The sequence below is a fragment of the Cuculus canorus genome, chromosome 4, assembly GCF_017976375.1.
Source record: "Cuculus canorus isolate bCucCan1 chromosome 4, bCucCan1.pri, whole genome shotgun sequence".
Taxonomy (NCBI): Eukaryota; Metazoa; Chordata; class Aves; order Cuculiformes; family Cuculidae; genus Cuculus; species Cuculus canorus.
Window position 1 is genome coordinate 7254499 of NC_071404.1, and position 24911 is coordinate 7279409.

At 44.7% G+C, this 24911-nt stretch overlaps 1 protein-coding gene across 18 annotated transcripts in view; it reads left to right on the forward strand.

The window, feature by feature from the left end:
* The window catches only part of REEP1 (receptor accessory protein 1), a 92515-nt gene that overhangs the window by 14687 nt on the left and 52917 nt on the right, over window positions 1-24911 (forward strand). For 13 of the 18 annotated variants that reach the window (XM_054065493.1, XM_054065495.1, XM_054065502.1 and 10 more), the window contains exon 1: window positions 7592-7870. In XM_054065493.1, the coding sequence (XP_053921468.1) occupies window positions 7839-7870 (32 nt within the window). In that variant the 5' untranslated portion in view covers window positions 7592-7838. Of the gene's footprint in view, window positions 1-964; window positions 1129-1957; window positions 2165-7591; window positions 7871-24911 lie in introns of those variants that run through there. The other 5 variants (XM_054065491.1, XM_054065488.1, XM_054065492.1 and 2 more) reach the window with 3 other exon arrangements.

Sequence of the window (24911 nt, forward strand, 5' to 3'; positions counted from 1 at the left end):
CGGTACTCTAGTAATTGCTAAGTAATTTCACCTCTATAAAGGATACTGCTAAACAAAGCAGTGCCTGCCATGTTGAAGTGGGTGGTTAAAGGTGATTTGGCAAGGGATTGCAGAGGAGCCCACTTTGCTTTCCTCTCTTATTGCCTTCAGGTTTTTTATTACAGTCTATGAAGACAGCCTGTCTCTAGAAACGGCCAAGACCATTCTGCAGCAGTCCTTTAGTTTTCCCCCTACATAATTAATCCATCCATAGCTTCCCCAACATTTCTTCTGTGTTTCCTTGAAGGAAAACTCTTTTCTGCCTATGAGAGAGGCCTCTTTCACTCATTGTTTACAGCTTCTTGTTATCTTCTTGTTATCTTGTTATCATGGCACAAGACATGGCACCTCAAGGCCATGCACTGGCCATATTTCTCTCAACATCCCTCTTTAGCAAATGTCATGTTCATACTAGCACTTCATAACCTTCCTCCTTTCTTTCTGTGTCTGGTGTAAGGACAAGAACATGGTCGAGCCATCCTTCAGTACATTTACTGTTGCATTGGAGTCTTCCTTAAACACTATACAGTAACATAATTCAAACAAGCCCTTCCTTCCAGTGCAAGACTGTAAAAATGGATATACTGGATCCCACCAAAACTCCATGTGCCTCAGCATCTTCTCCCTGGCAGTAGCTGATAATTAGGGCTCAAAGAGGCACATGCCAGCAGATTTAAGGACTAACCGAATTCCTCTGGTCTTGACTCATGCATCATCCACAGCAGTTTTCCCAGGAAGTGGCCCTTTCCCTTGACTTTTTCAGAATGATTAAATGTCCTGTTTTAAAGCTAGAACAGTCTTCCTCCTGTTTTCCACTCCTGAGAGTATGCTGTGTTATTAGAAGACACTCTTGCAGTTCTGCTTTTAGAAGTTTCCTTTCCATAACAGAGGGAGCATCTCTTTCACGCTTGCCTTCTCATTCCAGTAGACATTAGACAAGAAGTGTTCATGAAGAAGAAAAGCCTCAAGAAGAAGATGGTGAGGATCTGAATCTGCTACAGGGAAATCCCAAGCTGACATTCTTCAAGCACCACAGCAAGATATCTGAGCACCACATCTTCCTCTTTGTTTGCAGTCTTTATCAAATAGGTAAGCAAGTTCTTGTCTGGCAGAGATGGGGAGAAGTGCTTAATTTTGCCTATAGAAAAGCTGGAGAGGGGCTTTTCATTGGGGATTGCAGGGATAGGACAAGGGGGAATGGTTTTAAGCTGAAAGAAGGGAGATATAGATTAGACATTAGGAAGATATTTTTTTCCTGTGAGGGTGGTGAGGCACTGGCACGGGTTGCCTCATCCCTGGAGGTGTTCAAGGCCAGGTTGGATGGGGCTTTGAGCAACCTGATCCAATGGAAGGTGTCCCTGCCCATGGCAAGGGAGGTGGAACTGGATGATCTTTAATGTCCTATCCAACTCAAACCATTTGATGATTCTATGTTTCTGTGATAAAAATAAGGGAGTTGTACATCATGTCCCTATGAGGAGGCAATGTCTCTTCTTACCTGCTGTGCTGGGAGGCTGTACAATTTGATCCAGAAGATCTGTCTTTCAATAATTTGTTTTCTGATCACTATTTTCTTTGCTTATACGTATTTTTTAATTGAACTGTTACCTTTCTTTTTACATTCCTGTTGTAAGCTGTCCATAGCAGGATGTTTGAGACATAAACAGTGATGGGCAGATCATTTGGAGACATGGAACAGACATGATGGTTGTGCATAACTAGGCTGAGGGGCAAATGTAGTAGCAGGTAACAAGGCACAAGAAGACTCATCTTAGTGTCAGAAGTATGGTAGTAATAGTACTAATTTATTAATGCCTTTATTGGCATTTAAGGCTGTAAAAGTAAGTTCCAGTCTAAGAGGCAGTTCTTTATTCATCAATTTATAAAATGCTCTAATCCAAGCTTTTTCTTTATTCAGAAATAGTAGAGCAGAAAACATGCTGAACTGGAATAATTTCCCATGGAGCTGGAGGATCTGCAGATGCCTTATGGCTGCTAACGTATTAATTGAAGACACTGAGATTTATTCCAAGGCAGAGACACCTTGTATCCTCTAAGTTACAGAAGGTGAAATGGGAAGCAAAGAAAAGACTTCTTAGAAGACACTTTTATTGCATGACTTGAGGTATTTAGAGCTTAATATCTGAACATACTGAGTACCCACTGTACTGATCTCTGTTCTGCAGAGTTTTATATGAGAATACTTGGGGCTAAGCTGTCCCATTTTGGTTACCCAAAGCCAAATGATACATTCAGGTGTGGTGATCTCCATGTTTTCCCCAAGTTACTGTAGCAAGTCATTGAGAATGAAGAGTCCTTCTTGGCCTTCTTGAGTTCCCAACTCAATGCCAGACCACATCACTTCTGAGTCAAAGTAGGCATTTCTGAAACTCTCTTTGCTAACGGCCAAGGCTCTGAGACAGGTAATTCAATAATACAGATGGGAATAACATCCAGGAAATGATGTCTCCACAGGCTTTAATAATACTTCCCATAGAGCAAGATTAACCTTTCCTTATCTAGTCTGTATCTGTTAGTAAAGCCATAGTTTTAGAAATAGGAATTGCTCATTACTGTATTCAGGAGCTGCATTCTTCTTGAAATTTTGCTCTAAATGTCCACGCTATCTTTTTAGTTTTTTATTTGTTTTTTCTTTTCTTCACAAGCAGAAGTCAGGAGATAGATGCAAGAGACCACCCATTCTCTTCCAAGGGGTGAAGACCATCCCTGGAGGTGTACAAAAAACATGCAGATGTGATACTTTGGGACAGAGATTAGTGGGCACAGAATCATAGCATCATAGAATGGTTTGGACTGGAAAGGACCTTAAAGATCATCCAGTTCCCACTCTGCTGCCAAGGGCAGGAACACCTCCCACTGGATCAGGCTGCTCAAGGACCCATCTAACCTGGCATATTGGTGTTGTGTTGGTGGTTGGACTTGATGATCTTAGAGATCTCTTCACTCTTCTTAATGATTCTATGATTCTAAGACCAAACATTTCTCTTTCAAGAGGCTGAGTATGTATATACATATACATGTGTATATATTCCTTGATGGGATGCAGAATATCTGTTTTATGATCAAACTGTTGTTCTCATACTTTTTAGATACTGTAACAATACTATACAACATACATGTGCACTGTTGCTATTGCCTGTGTAGTTCGTGTATTTTTATATTTATTTTGTTTTCTCACATGAACTTCAGCACCTAAACATCACCACAGTTTTCCTGTCCGATATTTTTCTGTGCATCTGGGGCCATTCTATGATTTCCTACCTAGGTTGCCTGTTCTTCTCAAGCAGTTCTGAAATGCCTCATTTAGGTTCAATCTGTTGGAGGACGTGCCTTTATGGTAACAGTTGTCTGCACTTGCTGCTTCCTGACCTTGCCTAGACATGGTAACGCAGCGCGCTGTGCAGATGTTGTCAGTCACTCTTCTTCTAAGAAGCCTTGGTGTAGCAGTTGTTCTTCAACTGCGAGGCTGACATCCCCTCGCCCTGGGGCCAAAGAGGAATGAGTGATTATGACGGAGCTGTTGGAGGGTCTGACTTTTCCATGGCTCTGAGCTGCTCAGGAAAAGTAGTTGCTTGGAGAGGGCTGCATAGTATTGACAGCAAAGGCAGTGACTCTGCCTGCATTAGCAAAGCCAGTTTATTTTGTTATTTGGGGAACAGAGATCAAACTGTCTAATGGTGCGATCTGTGCAGGATTTTTCACTGCCTGACCTTCTTCCACTGCTAAAGCTGTTCCAAAATGTTCCACTAGCATTGGGTGGCCTCTCTGCTGAGTTGGCTGAATAAATTAATTCATATCTGTCTCTACAGCTCTAATTCTTCTTGTGTCTCCTCATTATTTCTTTATAGATTGGATCACATAGTTTAACAGCAAAGGAAAGGCTTTCTTCAAGCAAAGCCTCTTTCTAGGATGCATGGGATGTCATATGCCAACCTCAAATCCTCAGGGCTGTATGACAGAGCCTGTGAGGAGTAGGTAGGGGGCATTGTCACCCTTCCACTGGTGACTCAATAGAGCTGAATTTCTCTCGTCCACCCTCTGTTTACCAAATAGCTGTTTAAGTAAAGCTCCCCACACTCACGTTGACAGGTTTTCCATCACCAGACTCCCTTGTTAACTATCTGTGCACATTTGAGGCTTAAGATCGGTCAACAATCATCAGGTGGTGCTTGTGTCAGTTGTGTACAAGGCAGCAGCACAAGAGGGGTCTGTCTCCTGCTTAGCCCTGTCAGACAGAGCTGCCAAGTAGAATTAAAATCTTGAAGCTGTTCTGAGGGTTGCTGCCCAGAAAAAAGATCTGCAGGTCAGCAGTGATGGTGACTAGCAGGAGCTGCAGGGAACATGGTGAGCTGGAAGAGGCTGGAAGGAGCCAAGAAGGCATGAGTCTGAGTTACATTTTGGGCACTGAAGTGTTTTCCTGCAGCTTTGGGTGTTGTCCTCTGTGTCATCTCTCTTTGTGATCCGGTATCTTCTCCCGTTGGTCCATTTTTCTATGCTTGAAATATGCAGCAAGTGGCAAGTCTGTGTCCTGTGGTGATTACACAAATATTTGTGCAGAAGGATCTGTGCCTTATACTTGATAATGTCACATCATTAACTATAATAATGTGGTAGAGTAGCTGCCAACATGCAGTCTGAAATCTCACACCAAATAATCCTGATACATGAGAAGTCTTGGATAACAGATTTCCTAGTATTCATTTGGCTATGAGACGCAAGCAAGACAGCCACTGGATGATTCATTGCCTTACAGCGGCTTCTTTTGGAGAGAAGGCAGTTCTTCCAGAGAGCAGTCTTGCCTGAAGAAAACAGATAAATTACAATTGCTAATTGCAACAGACCACCCAGTTCTGTCTTTGTGGCACTTGTATAGCAGTCACAATGCTGGCTGTAGAGGTGCTGCGACTGGAGGCCCTTGGAGGCAGGAATTTTTGATGGTTGCCCCGCACCTCCAGCTGTGGTTCACAGCCTGTCTGTAAACAGAAAATACTCGCGTTTGTAGAGGAAATGCTGCTGTAACCCGGAGAGGTGGGTAAGCAAATAACGATGTGTAATGGGTCAGGTGTGAGGTGGAAGTACCCTCTGGTGGAGAAACAGACCCACTACAGGGAGGAGCAATGTGGTGATGTACATGATCCTTTAGAAGATAATTTTTAGAGGCGCTGAAATTTAACAATGTGTACATCTATACCTGCAGCTTTAGCTGAAGACTGTGGGTGCTACTGGTTTCCTGCAGACCAAATCCAGAGAGCCTACATACTAAAAGATGATCCCACTATGAAGGATGTGGAACTGAGCAGAAGAAAGGTGTTAAATAAGGGTTGGACACTGTGTGATGATCATCCCTCTGTGGAAATGGACAGGAGTGCGAGGGTGTCTGTGGCCACCTGAGACTGCAGGGAAGCATAGAACCGTAGTATAATTTGGGTTGTAATGGACACTTAAAGGTTATCCAGTCCAACCCCCTGCAATGAGCAGGGACATCTTCACAGAATCACAGAATAGTTTAGGTTGGAAGGGACCTTAAAGATCATCTACTTCCAACCCCCCTACTATGGGAAAAGATACCTCCCACTGGATCAGGCTGCCAAAGGTCCCATCCAACCTGGCCTTGAACACCTCCAGGGATGAGGCAGCCACAACTTCCCTGGGCAACCTGTACCAGTGCCTCACCACTCTCATGATGAAGAAGTTCCTCCTTATGTCTAGTCTAAATCTGCCCCAGTTTATACCCATTGTCCCTAGTCCTATCACTAGGGACATCTTCAACTACATTAGGTTGCTCAGAGCCCTGTCCAGCCTGACTTTGAACATTTCCAGTGATGGAGCATCTACCCCTCTGTAGGCAACCTATTCCAGGGTTCACCACCCTCATCATAAAAAAATGTCTTCCTTATATATGGCCTGAATCTCCCCATTTTTAGTTTGCAACCATTACCCCTGGTCCTGTCACAACTGGCCCTACTAAATAGTCTGTCCCCATCTTTCTTATAAGCCCTCTTTAAGTGCTGAAAGGCTGCAAGAAGGTCTCCCCAGAGCCTTCTCTATTCCAGGCTGAACAACCTCAACCTTCTCAGCCTCTCCTCGTAGGAGAAGTGTTCCATCCCTCTGATCATTTTTGTGACCCTCATCTGGACCACTGCAACAGGTTCATGTATTTCCTGCCCATGTATTTCCAGAGCTGGACACAGGACTCCAGTGAGGGTCTCCCCAGAGCAGAGCAGAGGGGCAGAATCCTCTCCCTCAACCTGCTGGCCACGCTTCTTTTGATGCAGCCCAGAATACAGTTGGCCTTCTGGGCTGCAAGCGCGCATTGCCAACTCGTGCAACTTTTCATCCACCGACATGCTCAGATCCTTCTCAGCAAGGGCTGCTTTCAATCTCTTCCTTCCCCAGCCTGTATTGATACCAGGGATTGCCTCAACCCAGGTGCAGAACCTTGGACTTGGCATTGTTGAACCTCGTGAGGTTCACATGGGCTCACTTCTCCAGCTTGTCCTGGTCCCTCTGGATGGCACCCAGGCCTCAGATGTGTCAATCAATCCACTGAGCTTGGTGTCATCTGCAAACTTGCTGAGGGTGCAGTTGATCTCACTTGTCTGTGTCATTGATGAAGATATTAAACAGTATTGGTCCCAATATGGACACCTGAGGGACACCAGTTATTGCTTATCTCCATCTGAACATCAAGCCATTGACCACTACCCTCTGGATGTGACCACACAACCAATTCCTTGTCTACTGAACAGTCCACCCATTAGATCCCTATCTCTCTCCAATTTAGAGAAAAGGATGTTGTGGGGTCTGTGTCCAAGGCCATAAGAGGCCCTAGAGAGGTCTGTGACAACTCTTAGCTCTGCTACCTCTGGTTTGAAATGTTCGACTTCTCCCTAGAATGGTTCCTCACAGGTTACTCATGATACTTTAGGGAATTTTAGCCTCTTCCAGCTATGCTGTGTCAGAAACAAGGGGAAAGTTTGCTGCAGATGCACAGTCCTAGAAAAGAACAATGTGGTGGGCTTGGAGGCAGGGATCCTGCTGTTCAGCCATGGTGGCCAGAGCCCTGGTCCTGCTTCATACCTGGCATGGGGATGGGACCCCTTTCTGATACCTGCCGTGGGGACAAGACCCCCAGTCTGATACCTGGAGTTGTGACAGGACCCCTGCCCCATTCCTGGTGTGGATATGGGACCCCTGCTCCATGCCTGGAGTTGCGACAGGACCCCTGCCCCATTCCTGGTGTGGATATGGGACCCCTGCTCCAAACCTGGCATGGGGATAGAACCCCTTTCTGATACCTGGTGTTGGGACAGGACCCCTGCCCCATTGCTGGTGTGGAGATGGGACCCCTGCTCCACGCCTGGAGTTGCGACAGGACCCCTGCCCCATTCCTGGAACGGGTTCGCCCCCCCTGCCCGATGCTGGAGCACATGGACGTTTCCCCCACGCGGGTGGCACGTCCCCCTCCATCCCCCATTCCCCCACCCCACCCCGGTTTGCCCCCCATCCGGGGAGGCCGGTGGGACCCGGGGCCATCGGAGGGGGGGCTCCTCCTCCTCTCCTCCTCCCCTCCTCCTCCTCCTCCTCCCCCCATCAGCCGGTGCCGGCGCTGCGGCTGCGGGCGGCGCCCTCGGAGGCTGCGCTGCGGCGGGGCCGGATGGCCGAGCCGCCCTCCCTGCTCGCTCGGGAGGAGACGGGGCGAACCCTCCCTCCGTGCCGGCACCGAGCCGCCCTCCCTGCGAGCCGGAGCGGAGCCAGCCCGGCGGGCACCCAGCGCCATGGTCTCATGGATCATCTCCAGGCTAGTGGTGTGAGTAGCTGCCGGGCGGCACCTGCCTGTCCGTCCGTCTGTCTGTCCGTAGCGCCGTCTCCCTGTCCGGGAACGCGCAGTGGCTCGGCTAAATTTAGCAGGTTTTTGGTTAAGGACGGTGCTTCCAATTGAGGGAGAAAATAGGTAAGGGAAAGGGTGTTTTCCAGCGTGGGAAAATCCCCAAAGGGCGGAAGGCAAGGTGACAGGGGAGAAGGCAAACGGCTGGCAGAGCCCCCGCGCTGGGAGATGAGACGGGCTCGGGGTCAGGACGGGGAATTTGAGCATCCACGGGTGGGAAAATGGAAGGGGATTTGGGCTTTGTTAGCGGTGCCGGGGCTGGGAGGGGCCGCGGGGTCTCCCGGCTGTTTTCTGCAGGCTTTCCTCTAGCAAATATTCCTTTCCTTCGCGCATCTCGCCGCCCTCCCTCTTCAAAGACCTTCTCGGTTTCCCTTCAACCTGTCAGCCTGGGAGGAGAAGCGTGGGGCTTTCTGCACTCATCCTACAGCTTTGCTATAGCTGGAAGTGCTGTAGGTGTAGTAATTCCCTGGAAATTCTTCCCAGTCAGCGGGGGAAAATGGAGCAGGCTCGAGATGTGTGTTTATCTGCCCCACCTGAGAAGAGATTCAGTGAGAAAAGGGCGTTTTTGATGCCACTAGGAAAATTCCTGGAAGAGGGAGTTTGTGCTTAAGGTGGGGCAGCAGGATGGCTGATCAGGTCTCTCTTCTGGAAAGGCGCCTGGTCATGGTTAGCACCCTGAATCAGATGGATCGTTGGCCACTTTTCTCTGTACGGGACCCATAGCTGCAGACTCGGGACATCTGTTGTGCTCTCAAGTTGTTGGAGAGGGTCTGCAAGGGCCTGTCGCTTTCTTTTGTCTGAAAGAAAAACGTGCCATGATGTTGCACCATCAGCATAGCTCCAGGAAGGCAGTTTCAAGGTCTCCTCTATTGCCATAGGAGATGAAACGTCAAAAGGAAAACTATCCTTTATCTTAGCTGTATCACTGAGACGTTTGGTGGCTGTCAGACATGAAGATTTTGGGGGTTCCAGAGTGGAATCTGGTCCCTGGAGGCGTGTGGTCGGTGTTCAGCTGCAGCTCTTGCTAACTGTTATTTGGTTTGCACCTCATTCTGGGGAAAGCCTGTTAAACATTTAAATCATTTAATTTGGACGGTCTGACTGCAGATATCTCTGACAGCAATGTGTGAGATATACCATGTATTGTCCAAGCTATTATTCTTTCCTCTGTATTACACTAATTTCCACACTGAAAAAACCTGTCATCGTGTAATCCAGCCAATCTTCAAGAACAAAGAATGTCTACAGAGAGGTGGTAGTTTAACTTACTTGCCTTGGCACAAGCACATGTGTACAGGTGATTTCATCTAAGATACATGGACAGGGTAAAATCTGGTAGGGGCAGGACATAGAGTAGTTGACATCTTCAGGACATACAAACCTTTCTGATCTCTTCAGCCTTCTCTGAAGTCACAGTATGAAATAAGCTATGTAGAGGGTAGTACCAGTTATTTGTTATACTAGAATTTCAATAGAAAATAATAATTTGAATATGCAGTGTAAATATTAATAATCATAGTAATAATTAAATATACTTTTGCAAGGAAACCTACAGCAAGCCAAGCTTGATCCCCACTTTCTTTGCACTGCTACTTGGTATATATCTACATTTTGAGAATGTTTTGCACCAGGAGGTGCTGGTCTGTTATGATTCCAGCAAGAAACTTGAACTCTGTACAGTGTTGCCTAAAATTCCATTTATTAGAGCTAATGTTATAAAGAAAAAGAGGAGTATGTAAATGATCTCACATCCCTTCAGATACTGGGAACCCCGAGCTGCACAACATGAAGAGCCCCCCAGTCTGGGTGCAACACACCATGCAGATCTGTCTGCGGAAAGGTTGCTTTACACTAAGGGTCTTTTGAGACCCTTATAGGATTGTCTTTAAAAAATCAGTTCTGTTCATCATTTCTATTTCAAACGAAAAGGATTTTCATAACAGAACTTGTTGCCACACTTGTAGATGAAGGCAAACAAGGACAGGCAGGTGGTTTATTTGCTGGTGACCAGTGAGGTTCCTACAGGGTCCTTCATGATAATTAACCAGCCGAGTTGATCCTGGGATGCAGGACTTCACAATGTGAGCCAGCAGGCCAAGCTGTGCCTGCACCCCCTTGGATTAACAGTTAGTTGGATCATTCCTCGGTTCACAGTGGTCTTCACATTAGGATCATGACAAAGATTTAATTTGTCTAATCTGGTTTCCCAACCCCTCATGAACCACTAGTTGATCCATCAGTACAGACAGCTGTGCTCTAAGTAGAATGGCCACCTGGTTGGGCTTTTTTTTTTTCCCCTGCTCATGCTTATTTAGTTGGGTTTTTTTTTCCTCAAATCTTACTAGCTGATGAGGAAAGTGGTTTACTCACACTGAATATCGCTTTGTGCTCTTGTGACTTCTTCTGATCTCCACAAGGCTTATCTCTGGTATAACTTAGCTAACACAAAGGAGTCTAAAACCCGAAGTAAACCTTTGCTTTGGCTCTCAAGTGCTTTGTTTTTTCCATTATTCCTGAGTTAGTTGTTACTGTCCCGTCAATTTATCTTTCCAAAACATTACTGAAGAAGAGTGTGAACATGTCTCACTCACTTCACTCTACCCATCATTTCAGCTTCAGTGTTTGGACTCTGTTGGCACAGGTCTCCAGTGCTGGCTTGTCCTGTTCTGCCTGCAGAGATGTGTGCTGGTAACCTCCAGAAGAGAAATGACAGAAACATCACAGCAGCGTCTTATGCTGCCATAGCTGTGTGTTAAAGGCTTTGTTACTGTCACAGTCTGCACTGGGTACTGTACAGATACGAAACAATAAGATAATCCTGTCCCTGGACTTCTTTTCCTTTAGGAGCTCAATTCTCATCTGACTGAAGTCCAGGTGATTTTTCACTCATCTCAAAGAGAACAAATTCAAGGGTGTTCTTGTTCTCATGGCAGTAGATTACCGGTGACTTTTCTACCAAGAGGTGTCTGGAATTGTGATTGCTGCATCTTGGAGTTACTTGTTGCTTTGTCCCTCACAATAACTGGAATGGGATAGCGTCATTATCTGTGGGTTGATTACAGCCCCTCTTTTATTCAACATCACTGAGTACATCTCAAAGGACACCTAGAACACCTATATCTCAGTTTCCTCATCTGTGAAGTGTAGTGAACTGTGATGAATTTGTCTTCCTGAGACAGACCAGAAGGGATCATGACATGACTGACCATTTACGGTTTATTGCCACTCATTTTGAAAGTGGTTACTGGTCTGCTACACATTTTGGCTGCTGTCTGAAAGCATTTTGAAGTTAAAAGTATAGTCTGTATGTATAAATGCAGCCTATTTTATTGGCATGAAAATTCTTTTTCCAGAAACATGGAACTTGCTCTTTGTGCTTGGGATCATGCAGAACAGAAATATGGGTTTTGGCTCTGATTCTGAAAGTTAGGCACATCATGCTGCATGTTGAAAGCCTTTCACTCTGGCACACATGGCAGAGGAAAGATATGTCAGTAAAAATGAGGCTGCATCAGACAGATCGTTGATAGTTGAGATGACGCTGTGTCACTTCGGCATTTGAATTCCTGCTGTAAGGAGGTTAGGAGTGCATTACAGATTATTATAAAATGGTTAAATATGTTCTTACGTTGAAAAATCACAGCCTTAATTATGTTTGGTATTTTTTTCCCCTTGTATTTGTTTTCCTTTAAATCAAGCTATCAGTAATGACCTCTCTGATCTCTTATGGTTTGATGTGAAAGGAGGTGGCAGCCTCAGATATGTTCACTGGGAATTTCTGGATCTATGTGAAAAGGAACAGGGATTTATCAGAGGCGTCCTTTCTTCTGGCTGTCACTGGAAAGTCTGAACAAAACTGAAGAGGAACCAAAGAATTCTTCAAACTAATGAGTGAAATTTCCTTCCTTGTCAAATTTTCCTCTTCTTTCTCTTTCTTGGTTGCTGTGATGCCATTTTAACAAAGGCAGGTGAGATGGGCCACCCCCGTCCTCAGCTGGTGTAAATCCATAGCACTACTGAGTCAGACATTGATTTAATCAAAAGACACTGTGTACATCAGTAACGAATTTCCCTTTTGAAGACACTTAGCAGATCTTTCCTCCTCCTGTTCTTCATGTGCAGGGGAAGCCTGAGGAGATTTATGAATGGAGCGGGAAAAAAAGTCATAATAGAGATTATAAGAGGGTAGAAAAGTAGAAGTTGTATTCTCTTTACTAGGCAGGCAGAGATGCAAGTCTGCTCAAATGAGCAAGAGCTGTTCTTATCAAGGTATAGCAGAAGCCTGTGCCTTTGGTTACTGATGTGTCAGCATTCACTTCTTGGCTGATATAGAATCATCATAATATCACAGAATGGGTTGGGTTGGAAGAGACCTTAAAGATCATTCAGTTCCGCCCTCCCTGCCATGGGTGGGGAAACCTCCCACAGGATCAAGTTGCTCAAAGCCTCATCCAGCCATATATACCACATTTGTAAAGGTCCTTCAAGGTCTGTGTTATTTAATTGGTGCTGGCAGGTGATGTGAAGGAATCTGGTATTTATTGCTTTGTACAGACCTCATCATCAGTGATGCGAAATATGTGAAAATACAGCAATGGACCTCATGTGGCTTGAGCTCTTATGGAATGCTCTGAGGCTAATATGGAATTAGCTTGCAATAGGCTCTTTTCCGTGCTCTGAAGCTGGGAAGCAGGAAGGCCAGACCGCCTGCCATGCATGCAGGATTCGCTAGGAGACATCACCTGTGCAGTAAGGTGGTGTAGACCTTCCACAACAGACCTTACAGTCTCACACTGCTGCTCTCCCTTGCATAGATCAAGTGGTCCCTGTGGCTCCCAGTTCAGCTTGGTGTCCAGCATGTGCATCTCTGCTGCAGCCTTTATGGCTTTCCTGAGGGGACAGGACCTGTTGGTGACAGTAAGTGGCAGAGGAGCATCCAGCGCAGGTGCGACATTTGCTTTGCCCTTTGCATGAGATGTGACTGTGCTGATTGCACTGCAGAAGATAACACTGCAGGCTGCTTCAGCCACTCTGACCCAGATTTTCCTGCACGGGCACAGATGTGATGGAAATGCTCTTACCCCCAGTGGGGAGGATTTTCTTGCCTGCACATCACAGACGTTGCTAGTCCTGGTTTGGTAAAGAAGGATGTTTTACCAAACCAGACGTCATGAAATAAAGACAAAGGGCTTGGCCTTCGCAGCTGCATTAGTACAGTGTTTTGCCTTTGTGGGTCCCTTTCCATTCCACTTTATTAAAGCACTTCAAAGCATTAATTTATTAAGTATTGTGTCACTAGAATGATATTTGACTGGTAAGGGCACTGGGGCACAGAGAGATTCAGTGATGCATCCAGCATTCCACAGAAGACCTCTGGTAATGGGTAATATATTTCTTTAAGCTCCTTGATCAATAAATTAATGAAAGGAGATCTGATCAAAGGAATTGGTCTGTAGGTTTGTGGCTTGTTTTATGGATTTGTGATGAATGTGGGAGGGGTGGAGTAAGGCTACAGGCTTAAATAGATGCTACCTGAAGCAGTCAAACAACCAAAGGCTTAAGTATTCTGAGTAATGACCCATTCCATTTCAATTCCTTAGTGCTGTCTCGGTGTCATAGACAGAAGAATGCAACATCCAGCCTGCTTAATTGAGTCATTACAGTGCCTAAAATTGGTTCTTGAGCCCCAGCAGGGAGATTTAGAGCCAAGTTATTCAACAGGCAGTCCACAAAACATCAGGTACTCCGTGAAAATGTTTCAGCTCTAAAACAGAACCCCTCCTACAGGCAGTTGTCAAGTATGCACTTACTGATTTAATCAGGTGGTACCATTTTTTTTACTATGTTTGAGTTATGAGTTTTGTAATTATGGATTTTGAATTACAGTTTTGTAAAATATCTTAGAGTGGCTTGAGTTGGAAGGGATGTTAAAGATTACCCAGTTCCAACCCCCCTGCCATGGGCCGGGACACCTTCCACTAGCTCAGGTTGCTCAAAGCCTCATACAGCCCCACCTTGAACACCTCCAGGGATAGGGGGGGCATCCACAACTTCTCTGGGCAACCTTCCCTCTTTCAGCTTAAAAAACAGTTCCCGCTCATCCTATCCCTTGCACTTTCTGACAGACCCCCTCCCCAGCTTTCCTGCAGGCCCTGTTTAAGTACTGGCACGCTGCTCTAGGGTCTCCATGGAACCTTCTCTTCTCCAGGCTGAAGAAAACCCAACTCTCTCAGCCTGTCATCATATGGGTGGTGCTCCTGCCCTCTGATCATCTTTGTGGCCTCCTCTGGACTTGCGCTAACAGATCCATGTCCTTCTGTGCTGAGGACTCCAGAGCTGAATGCAGGGCTTGAGATGAGGTCTCAAAATATTAGCATTTCAGCATTTTACCAGTTCCATGTGACTAACTTACCTATCCTTATGCAAGTGTGGGATATATTCTTTCAAGGGGTCAGGTTGTCCAGTTAGAAAGGTTGAGAAATGCTCTTCTGTGCTCTCATTGCAGTTAACAGAGAGAGATGGACATCTCTAAGGAGCTTCCATAAAGGTAGCATGTTGCACAGAGAACTGTTGGATCAAGAAGAAATGCTTGGTACAAAGAAGACAAAGAGGTCTTTTAGCCTAAAAGGTTCTGTGGTTTTAAGCGGAAAGAGGGTAGGTTTAAATTAGATGTTAGGAAGGTTTTTCTTCCTGTGAAGGTGGTGAGGCACAGGCACAGGTTTCCCAGTCATGGATGCCCCCTTTCTGGAGGTGTTCAAGGCTAGGTTAGATGGGACTTTGAACAGGCTGATCCGGTGGGAGGTGTCCCTGCCCATGGCAGAGGGATTGGAACTTGATGGGCTGTAAGGTCCCTTCTAATCCAAACCATTCTATGATTCTGTGATTCTGTAATCATGCCTCCTATTTCTTGAGCAATTGCTGCCAGATACTAATCAGTGCATTTGCCTTTCTGCTTCCATGCTTGCAACAGACACAGGTGGTATCTTGGGAACTTTCAGTCTAATCATAAAGGCAGGTGAAGAACTGAGTGCTGCAGAAGTATTGGCCAGTTTGGATTGCGGTGCAACCTTTATATGTCAAAATTTCTTCTGTGTCCTCACTAGGCAGCTAGGATCCAAGTCGAGATTTCCTTTGACTGACTCAGCACTTGATCAGGGCCACTCAGCAGCTTTCATTTACATAGGCCTTGTGAGATGAAATGGTGACATGGAGGGATGCATCCATGTAATCGGGCTCCTTGCAAGCCGCACACTGAAATCAGCTATGTTCTTGAAGTTAACCATATGCTGCTTTTTTGCAGAGGAAGCTGTCACATACTTCAGTTAACAATCGTATGCTGTTTAGATTGTAAATTCATTTGGGCTGGAACTCTTTATTTTTGATTTTATGGCACCCTGGACGTTGGTGCTTTGTCTCTGATTGGTTCTCCTAAGGTCTGAGGTGATATAAAAATAAATAATATATGAATAAACGCAACTCTGCCTTCTAGATGAATAATTTATGAGACTGATCCTGTGCTCCTGTGCTGGTAATTTCTTTGTGACGTTATTACTGGTACGCTGTTCCTGTTCTGTTTTGGCATGTAATATGTGTATAGTAAGATTCCTGCTCTGAGGAGCTCCTAATTTAAACTGATGAAATACAGGCAAAACAGATGGTGAGCAGAGCGGTGAGAATGAACTAGAAGAAGCAACAAAATGAAAACTGACATGCGTGTGCTTCTGAAGAGAGTGAGATAACCGGACATGCCTGCTCCTTCTGCTGGCAAACCCAGGAAGGGTCTGCAGACCTGGAGTAGCATTCCAGAATTGGAAACATGGGCGGTACTTTCCCAAACTTTGTACACAGAACCACTACATCTTTTGATCCAAACCTCAGAGCAGGCATATCTCCTTGGTGGGATACCCCGCTTTTGGTTTCTTGTAGACACATTTTGAAGGATCTAGAGGGGTTAGGGGTTTTAATTTGATATGGGTGGTAAAGCAGCAACCTGCAGGCTGGTAAAAGCTGCCAGGATGATAGCAAAGAAGAGAAGTGGAAATTGAGAGCAAGGATGACGTTTCAGAAAGGACACGCTGGCCTGGTGTCACAGTAAAGGTCTGTTTCTTCAAATGCTGCCTACTTGCTTGCTGTGTCCCTTACTGCTAATACACTAATTGCTAATAAGTAAACAACTATCAATTCCAAAGAAGGAATCAATCAGCCAGTCAATAGAACTGGAGTCCCACTTTCCCTCTTTGGTCTCATGGGGCCAACAGAAATCTTTTGCTTTCCAAAATAGCAGGTTTTACAGGACAACAAAACCAGTATTGAAGAACCTGTTTGTGAGGAGGTAGAAAGAATGCCCCTCACGTCTGGAATTTTGTGGCTTTTTGGACAGGTCCCAGGGATGCCAGGGTGATGTATGTAGCCTGCTTTTGAGTCTACCAAGCAATTCAGTGCTAGCAGCGTCAAATAACAGTTGCAGCTCCTGCTCAGCACTTCTAGTCTGTTGAGTCCTATTGTTGCTTTCTTTCATTCAGCTCAGTTGAGCTCATTTATTCTATTTCTTGTTAAAGTAAGTGTTTTTAGAGGAGAGCCAAAAACTGACAGGCATTTCTTGCCTCGTGTTTTGGAGGGAGGCATGTGACCAGAAAGGGAGGAGGGAAGGACTTGTGCCGCATGTTTTCTATGAGACTGCTAAGAGCCTGGCTTCAGTGGTGCTGCAAACTCCCTGTGGGAATAGAGCAAGTTATTTATTCTGTCTTATTTTGATACCTGTAAAATAGGTTTAGTGATAACTTTTGTCCATCTAAACCATCAGCTCTGGTTTACATGTGATAGAGCATGAGGCACGCTCTCCAGAGGAGAATTGGAGGGCAATGTAGATAGGAATTTTGAGCTGAAATATCCAAGCCAATGGTCAGAAGTTCAGGAGTGCTCTGGGATGTTTTGCGTAGACCAGCCTCTTTCGTGGCAGAGCTCTCCTGACTGTCAGTCCCTGAGAAGCACTCTTGGAGGAGTGAAACCAGGAACCTCGTATGGCATTTCGTGAGGAATAACCTTCTAAGAAGGACAAATGGGGAAGCATCTGGTCAAGATTAGAGCAGAGCAGTTGCAGGAAGATGACCTTCTCTTGTCATCAGCATGTTTCATGGCTACCTTTGTCTTGATGTTTTCGGCACAAATGCCATAACACTTGCTGTGAGCGCGTGGGGAGAGCAGCCTACCCAGGCTGCAGGTCACGTTAAACTGCCATAGTGGTGAGGTTGCTGTTCTGCCTCAGGCAGTTCCCACAGCGCTGCTCTGGGCTGTGTTGTGCCTTGTTTTTTTTCCTGGATGAGCAGTTCAATGCCCTTGAGTCTGATTGCAGAATGGTTCTGCTTGTCCTGTTGCCTCTTCTGCTGAGGACATAGAATCATAGAATAGTTTGGGTTGGAAGGGACCTTAAAGATCATCTAATTCCAACCCCCCTGCCATGTGTCTGTGCATGTCTTAACCTACGAACCGCTGATATTCTGTGACCCACAAGAAACTCTCCCATGTTGGGTCAGCCTGAGTGACACCATCTGGCTCCTAAAATCTACCTGCAGAATTCATGGTGACACTTGAAGGAGAAAGATGGGTGTTGGAGCTGCCCTGAGGTTGAATGGCTTTGAATTTAGGGGTATATTTCATGGGAAAAGGTTGGATGGTTTCCCTGGGCTTGCACGGCTGGAGAGCAGCACAAGACTGGTAACTATAAGGCGATGAATTGATGGTCAGTGTTTAGATTCCACTGAATGTGTGCCTGTGCAAAAAAAGCCACTATCCTAACTGAACACAAAATTTTGAACACAAAATCCCAGCAGAGAGGCCAGGGACATAATGGGCACAGGCACTAAATGAGACTTTGTCCCTTCCAGATGATCCATCTAGATATGAATTGAGGCACATTGGCAGAGCAGCTTGGAGGCTGTTTGTGTCTTCCCTGGCTTAACTGCACCTCTTTTGCACCTGAACAAAGAATTCCACTTTTCAGGCTTGTTGTTTTGACTCTGCTTATAAGGGATTTCGGTCAAAAGATGTTGCTATTTAGAAAGAACATAAATAATTAAGTTGAGATACTCGGGAGAATATACCCCGTAAGGCTGGATTTATTGAATTTAAGTAGATCATAATAATTTCCATGGCAACACACTCTGCTGTCCTATATACAGAAAGGATCTTTCTTGTAGGATCAAATGCGGAGAGGAAACTGTTATTTAAAACAGATGCCCTAAAACACAGATGATGAAATAAGAATAGTTTCCTGCAGAGAGGTTATTGGAATTTTCTCATGTTTGTTATATTATGCTAATCTCTTTTCATAGTTGTCAGAATGCAATCAGTCAAACAGATCCCCTGCTGACTCTAATGATTTAGGGAGAAACTGTGACTTAATGATCCTTTCTCAGGTTATCATCCCTCTCTCGTAGATACATCCACATCTGTAGATGTATGTAGCTATAGCTGTCATGTGCCTGTAACACAGACTACCATGGGGAATTCGGAACAGGCGTATTCGCATCTCTGTGCATTACTGCCTATTCCTGTGTCCATACCAGTAGTCTCCCATCTCACAGAGCTAGATAAAGCTTGTTTCATCAATATTTGGATAGAATTTGAGATCCTAGTACATGGTGTAATTGCTGACTGTTAGATGGGAATTTGTAGTGGCAGTCTAGCACCTGAACACTTAGAAGTCATTGAGTAACCACACATTCACTTAGAAGATTCTGGGGAGAGCTTATAGCAGCCTTCCAGTATTGAGAGGGGGCTGCAGGAAAGCTGGGGAGGGGCTTTTTATCAGGGCGTGCAGGAATAGAATGAGGCATAATGGTTTTAAGATGAAAGAGGGGAGATTTAGATTAGAGATTAGGAAGAATTTTTTTGCTGTGCGGGTGGGAAGGCACTGGCACAGGTTGCCTGGAGAAGCTGTTGATGCCCATCCCTGGAGGTGTTCAAGGATGGTGTTCAGTTGCTTTGAGCAACCTGATCCGGTGGAAGGGGTCCCTGCCCCAGCCCAGGAGGTTGGAATTGGATGGTCTTTAAGGTCCCTTCCAACCAAAACCATTCTATGATTCTGTGATTTGGAGATTCTTAGTTCTTAGAATTGTACCACCTCTTTTCCTCTAATGTAACAATCAAATTATTTCATATGCTCTAAAAAGCCTTACAGGCACGTGATCAGAGTTACAGAATCCTTGTGAAATGAAAAATGATCAAACAGGAAAGGTGGAATTCAATAGAAAAACTCTCAATGTAATTTTCTAACAAAAGAAATGCAATGTATGAGAGGAGGAAAAAATCAGTTTCTATCAGGAATAATCACAGCTTCTCTCTTTTGGTGGAAGCAGGCGAAGTGGTGCATTGGCAAACCTTAAAAACAACGGCCACAAAAATTGCGTTCTTGGCTTGTGGTAAACCTGAAGGATCAAGGGTGGCTCTTCTGCAGTCAGAGGGAATAAATAGCTGGAAAATGCTGATTCAAAGCAAACCTCCATCATTTTCTCATCCCTAAGGAAATATGAGGGCTTCAAGTTGTGTTAACTGGTGCAGCTCTGCAGAAGTCAGTGGGTGGTGCAAATCTACCCAGGTCAGAATACCAGGGTTGTGTTTGTAGCTCAGAATGGTGAAGGCCTTGTAAAGAGTACCAGCTGCGTCCTAGAAAATGGAATATTAGTGGGCAGAAGTTGGCCAGTTCAACATAATGGAGGACTTCTGTTCCTTATAAGCCCCAAGTTAAACTGCCCTTTGAGTGGTTACTAAGGATAAAAGGCTTTCAAGGACACAATTCTGTCTGGGCAGTTATTTCATCCTATCCTTTATTTTAGTGTTTTGTATATTTTGTCAGTAGATTGGCATATGTCTTTACCTGCAGTTCAGCCATCAAAGCCCATCAAATGGGCTGTCCCAAAGCCTGTAATCGCGATATCTCTGACCACAAATCTGGACCTCTCTGTTGAGCTTCGCTGTTGAGCTTCTCTCTAGTTAGCGTGAATACCCACTGAAAGCTGGAGATGAAGAGCATGACCGCCTTCTCTTTAGATTCAGTCTAAAGAATTCTAATGCTTTATTAGAGACCACTCAAGCATGTATATTTTAAAAGCTATTTTAGTTGTGTCAGACAGGGAGAAACTCTTGTCCTCTCTCGTGCTTCATCCCTGTACCCTTATGTGAAGATCTGTTACAGCGGGTGCTGGACATCGCAGTCTGCTATCTAAGTGTTGCCTGCTGCTGTTAGCTCTTAGCTTTCACCCCTGATCCTGGCTATCCAAAATCCCTTTCAGTGCTGTTTTGCAGGCTATCCTGAACTGAGAATCCCAAGGGCTCGCCCACAGCCATTGCCACATCCCCAGGGGATGTGATATATATGACTGATTATAATGACCCTGTGCATATTTCTACCGGTGGTTCCTAAATCACTGCAAAATGAGCAGAGCTGGTTAAGACACTGCAGACAGCCAGAGTGAAGGATCTTGCTTGTTGTCCATGAAGCAGGATGTGCATTTCAAATACAAAAATACTATGCCAGATTTTGCATGATACTGGAAACTGAACCAGTCTGCTTTCCTTGCAGTTTTTTTATGATTCATAGTTAATCTCATGTAAACTCACTCAAAAATACCTCTTTATTTTTCCCTTCTCTCTCTAGGATTTACTTATAGATTAGATATTTCTCCTCTCTCTGCTATAGCATGTCCTGAGGTTTTTGTGCTCAGATGCTATACAAGCCACTGGAACAGTTAAGCATTCTTTTTCAATTATTATTCTGCTGAGGTCTGCAGATACTTGGCTGTAACAAATCAGATCTCTATTCAAACACTATTGTGTTTTAGGTATATTCTTGAAACCAAGAAACCTCACTCTGAGCATTCAGTCCGTAACAGGATGAGGTCTGTGAAGACACAGTTCTCATGGTGCATTTTATACAGCTACATATTGTGGTTGAAACAATTAACTGTTTAATTTCAAAATAGCAATGCTTTGTTTGTGGAGAGTAGCCCTTGCAATGCTGTCATCCTTCTGTGTGAATCTTCTTGCCTGGGAAGGAGAACAAGCACTGGACTGTGGTATTTAAACCAGCAGCATTACAGTGGATAAGTGATGGAAAAGCGTACATAGGGTAGCAGGCAGAGTGGGCGTTCCCACAAAAAGTACAAGCTGCCTTCTAAAGGAGCTGCTTGCTTAGAAATCTCTGTAATGGGCTTGGAAGCCTTGGCTGTCTTTCCCTTTGCTTTCCTCTGAAGTTATTTCTGTGATGCCTCCATCTGGCTCCTAAGCCTCAGTTTGTATTTCATTTTATATAGTGACTGCCAGCTGCGCAGTGTATGTGTGCAAGAGAAGGTGAGATGGGAAAAGAGGTGAAATTGCTTAGCCCAAAGAAAGAGAAGAGGCAAAGCCTTTACTGTTCTGAATTGCACAGTGCACTGGCTTTTTATCCAAGCCTTATACCTCATGGTATAAGAACAGAGCTGTGCCTATGTCACAGGCTTTGATCTCAACACATTTGTGTTTGGGGAAATGCAGAATAGGAGAGTGCCATGGCTTATCCCTTTTACTCCCTAATGCTCTCAGTCAAAGCCTGAAACGCAGAAAGATACGAGAAGCCTGGGAGGGATAAAAAATGAATGCAAATGGGAACATGACATCTTCTGTCAGAATGAAGATTGAGTGTCTGGGTAGCAATATTGTTGCCTGGAAGCATTAAAAACCCATTCAGTTCTTTAGGAAATCGTGAGACTGGATTTGAAATTCTGACTTTTATAATATACACATATATATCCATGCATCAAATCATTTGATTTGTACTCTGAGCCTGCAAGATTGTTTGCATTATCTTTTCTGAGAAACAACGGAGTCTGTGAATTTATTTTGAACTGAGATGTTCCTGTAATCACTTCCGAGAAATCACCTGGTGAGATTAAATGAATAAATGTGAGAATTGGCAGTACTGCGGTACTGAGCTGGGCTCATAGAGTGCCATCATTGAAGTGTAATAATGGAGGTGATAAAGTCTAAGATAGAAGCGCAGCCTGGAAATTGCAACTTCTATTTCCAAATCTCACATTGGCTTTACCTGGGCTGTGACCAAGCTGCTGATTTTGAGTGGTGAAAATAATTTAATTTCTAGTGCGATCAATGGAACCTATAGATATCTGTTATCTCTGAAAACCACGTGTTGTCTCAGGCTTCTCTGAAGATTTTTCTAGGAAGCTCTCTATCCAGGATCTATGATTTCCAGTTGACATCCTGAAGCTTTCTGTATGATCTGCTGTGCCGTGAGATGCTTCAGTAGGTACCTGATCCTTGTTATTAAGTCTCTCCTGCACTTTAGGTAATAGCTGGTTGTTAAAAACTGTAATGCAGATGAATAGTAGTTGTGCTGTGAAAATTGGTGGAGACTAAAAGTGACTCCTTCCTCTGTCTTATCTTTAGTTAAAGTCCCAATGTTCACTTACTAAAACACTAAAGGAGCTGAGGTATAAGGTCCTTGGCACGTCAGGAAAGTGTTTAACCTGTTAAGCTTCAAGGAGAAGCTGTGGTAAGGTAGGAAAACACCAGAAATGAAACAAAGAAATTGGATATTGGCCAAGAAATAACAGAGCCTGGGGATACTTAATGAGATAAAATTATTTGGGAGGAGCAGGGAGGAGCAGGGAAAGAATTGTCCTTTAGTAGGAAAAGAATATTCAGTTGTGGGATGAATGGTGATATAGGGAAGTGAAATGGCTATAAAGAGATTCCAGAGTTCAGAAGAGAAGCCTTACATTTCAAGAAACATCCCGGAGTACTGAGGAAATGTGTCTGAATTCCAGTATTTCTGTCTTGATGTGTATATTTGTACATATAATCTCTTTGTTGAGGAGAGAACAAAGATATTTAGAGTCCTGTGAAAACTACATGAGTTATGTCTATCACATGTGCCTGCAAGACAGAAATGTTTAACTTGGGCTGTGGTTCTGGGCAACGTGCAAGTGTTCCTGAGGGAATGGCGTGAATTTTAGAGACTATGCAACTGCCTCTCCTCCTGAGAGTGCCTTAGTACACCCACACTGTATGCTGGTATGCTCCAAGCCAGAAACAGTGACAGTATCCTGCCCAACCCCAGAGAGTTAAAGGCACAACAGATGCAGCTTTTGCATGTCAGCGCTGCGTGATGAATGTCCAACCAGAAGATTACTCAGCTGGGCCTATGGGAAACCAATGTGTAAAATGGGGAGCCAAGAACTTAACTATTTCCCGACCGCTTGGAGAGAACTAATTGAAGATGTTAAGACTTGGAGATGCTGATATTTCTGTGCCTAGTGTCCTGCTAGCACTCAGTTTTAGTCCTGAAAAGCCTTTTAGAAGTAGTAGGTCAGAGAAATTCCTGAATCCTGCATTAGTCCTGTTACTAACAGAACCGAAGCCTTTGGAAGTACTGTATATAACTGTTCTTAGAATCTGTTTCATTTAATCTTTCTTCATTTAACCTGAAAATACAGTTCTCCAACTGCCGAAGGATGAATTTAGGTACTGTGGTGGAGACTGTAATTTAAGGAAGACTTTTAAATAAATTTTAGGTCAATCACAGTTTTGCTGGACTTGGCAGCCTCTGATCCTTTCAAAAATAATCATAGCATGACTATTAGCCGTATATATGAGTAGGTTACTTTCTCTGTGAGCTTCCCAGCTCCAGCAAAGGAAAGAATGTGTCATTTTATCTCCAGATACATACTGTGGGCTATGATGTTTGGCATAGAAATAAATAAGCCGATAATGGCCTCCCTGGTAGGCTTTATGCAAGAATAAATCATGCAACAGCATTACCATAAAACCATTACATTTTGTAGTCATGCTGCACAGTTAATGACAAAAAGGGTTACGTAGTGAATATGTGGCAGTAAAGATAAGGGAAATCTTGCTGTTCTTCCAGCTCACCAAAAAATGGCTAAGCAAGAAAATCAAAGCTGTGTTTGTAAATATTCATTTCATCTCCGTTATTCCTTTTTTTCAAAATTGCTGTGGTAACAGCAACTCAGTCCATGTTAAGTCCAACAGTTAAGACAATGGCAATGTTCCTCACATGCTTCTTTTGGCAGTCGAGTTGGCTGAGTGAGGTTTGTACTGCTGCAACAGCTTATTTGCAGTAAGCTAAAAGGGGCATTTTCAGAGTCCTCCTGTAGTGTGATGTCTATTATTTTTGTACCTCGAGCCCAGCTTAGCTCCTTGGGGAGGGCACCGCTTGCAAAGGAAAGGCTGTAGTGTGGCTGAGCAAGAAGCATCTCCAAACAACAAGGAAAAGTCTCCTGCTCGTTCAGCAGGTCCCTGGCTCTTCTGCACCTCTGGTGATGGAAAGGGCGCTGTGCTGTTCTCCGGATCATAGGATCACAGAAAGGTTAGGGTTGGAAGGGACCTTAAAGATCATCTACTTCCAACCCCCCTGCCATGGGCAGGGACACCTCCCACTGGATCAGGCTGCCCAAGGCTCTATCCAACCTGGCCTTGAACTCCTCCAGGGATGGGGCAGCCACAGCTCCCCTGGGCAACCTGTGCCAGTGCCTCACCACCCTCACAGGAAAACATTTCTTCCTAAGATCTAATCTACATCTTCCCTCTTTCAGCTTAAAACCATTCCCCTTCATCCTATCCCTGCACTCCCTGAAAAAGAGCCCCTCCCCAGCTTTCCTGTAGCCCTCTTTCAGTACTGGAAGGCTGCTCTAAAGTTTCCTCAGAGCCTTCTCCAGGCTGAACAAGTCCAACTCTCTTTAATGGGAATTGCTCCGGCCCTCTGATCATCTTCATGGCTTCCTCTGGACTCTCTCTAACAGATTCATGTCCTTCCTGTGCTGAGAATCTTGATATAGCATTGGTTTAATGAGCCAGCAGGTTGAGGACAGTGTTTTTTCCCCTCTGTGTGACAAGTGTGAGACAGTGTCTGACTGGAGTTGTGTCCCATTTGGGTCTGCCTCGTACAAGG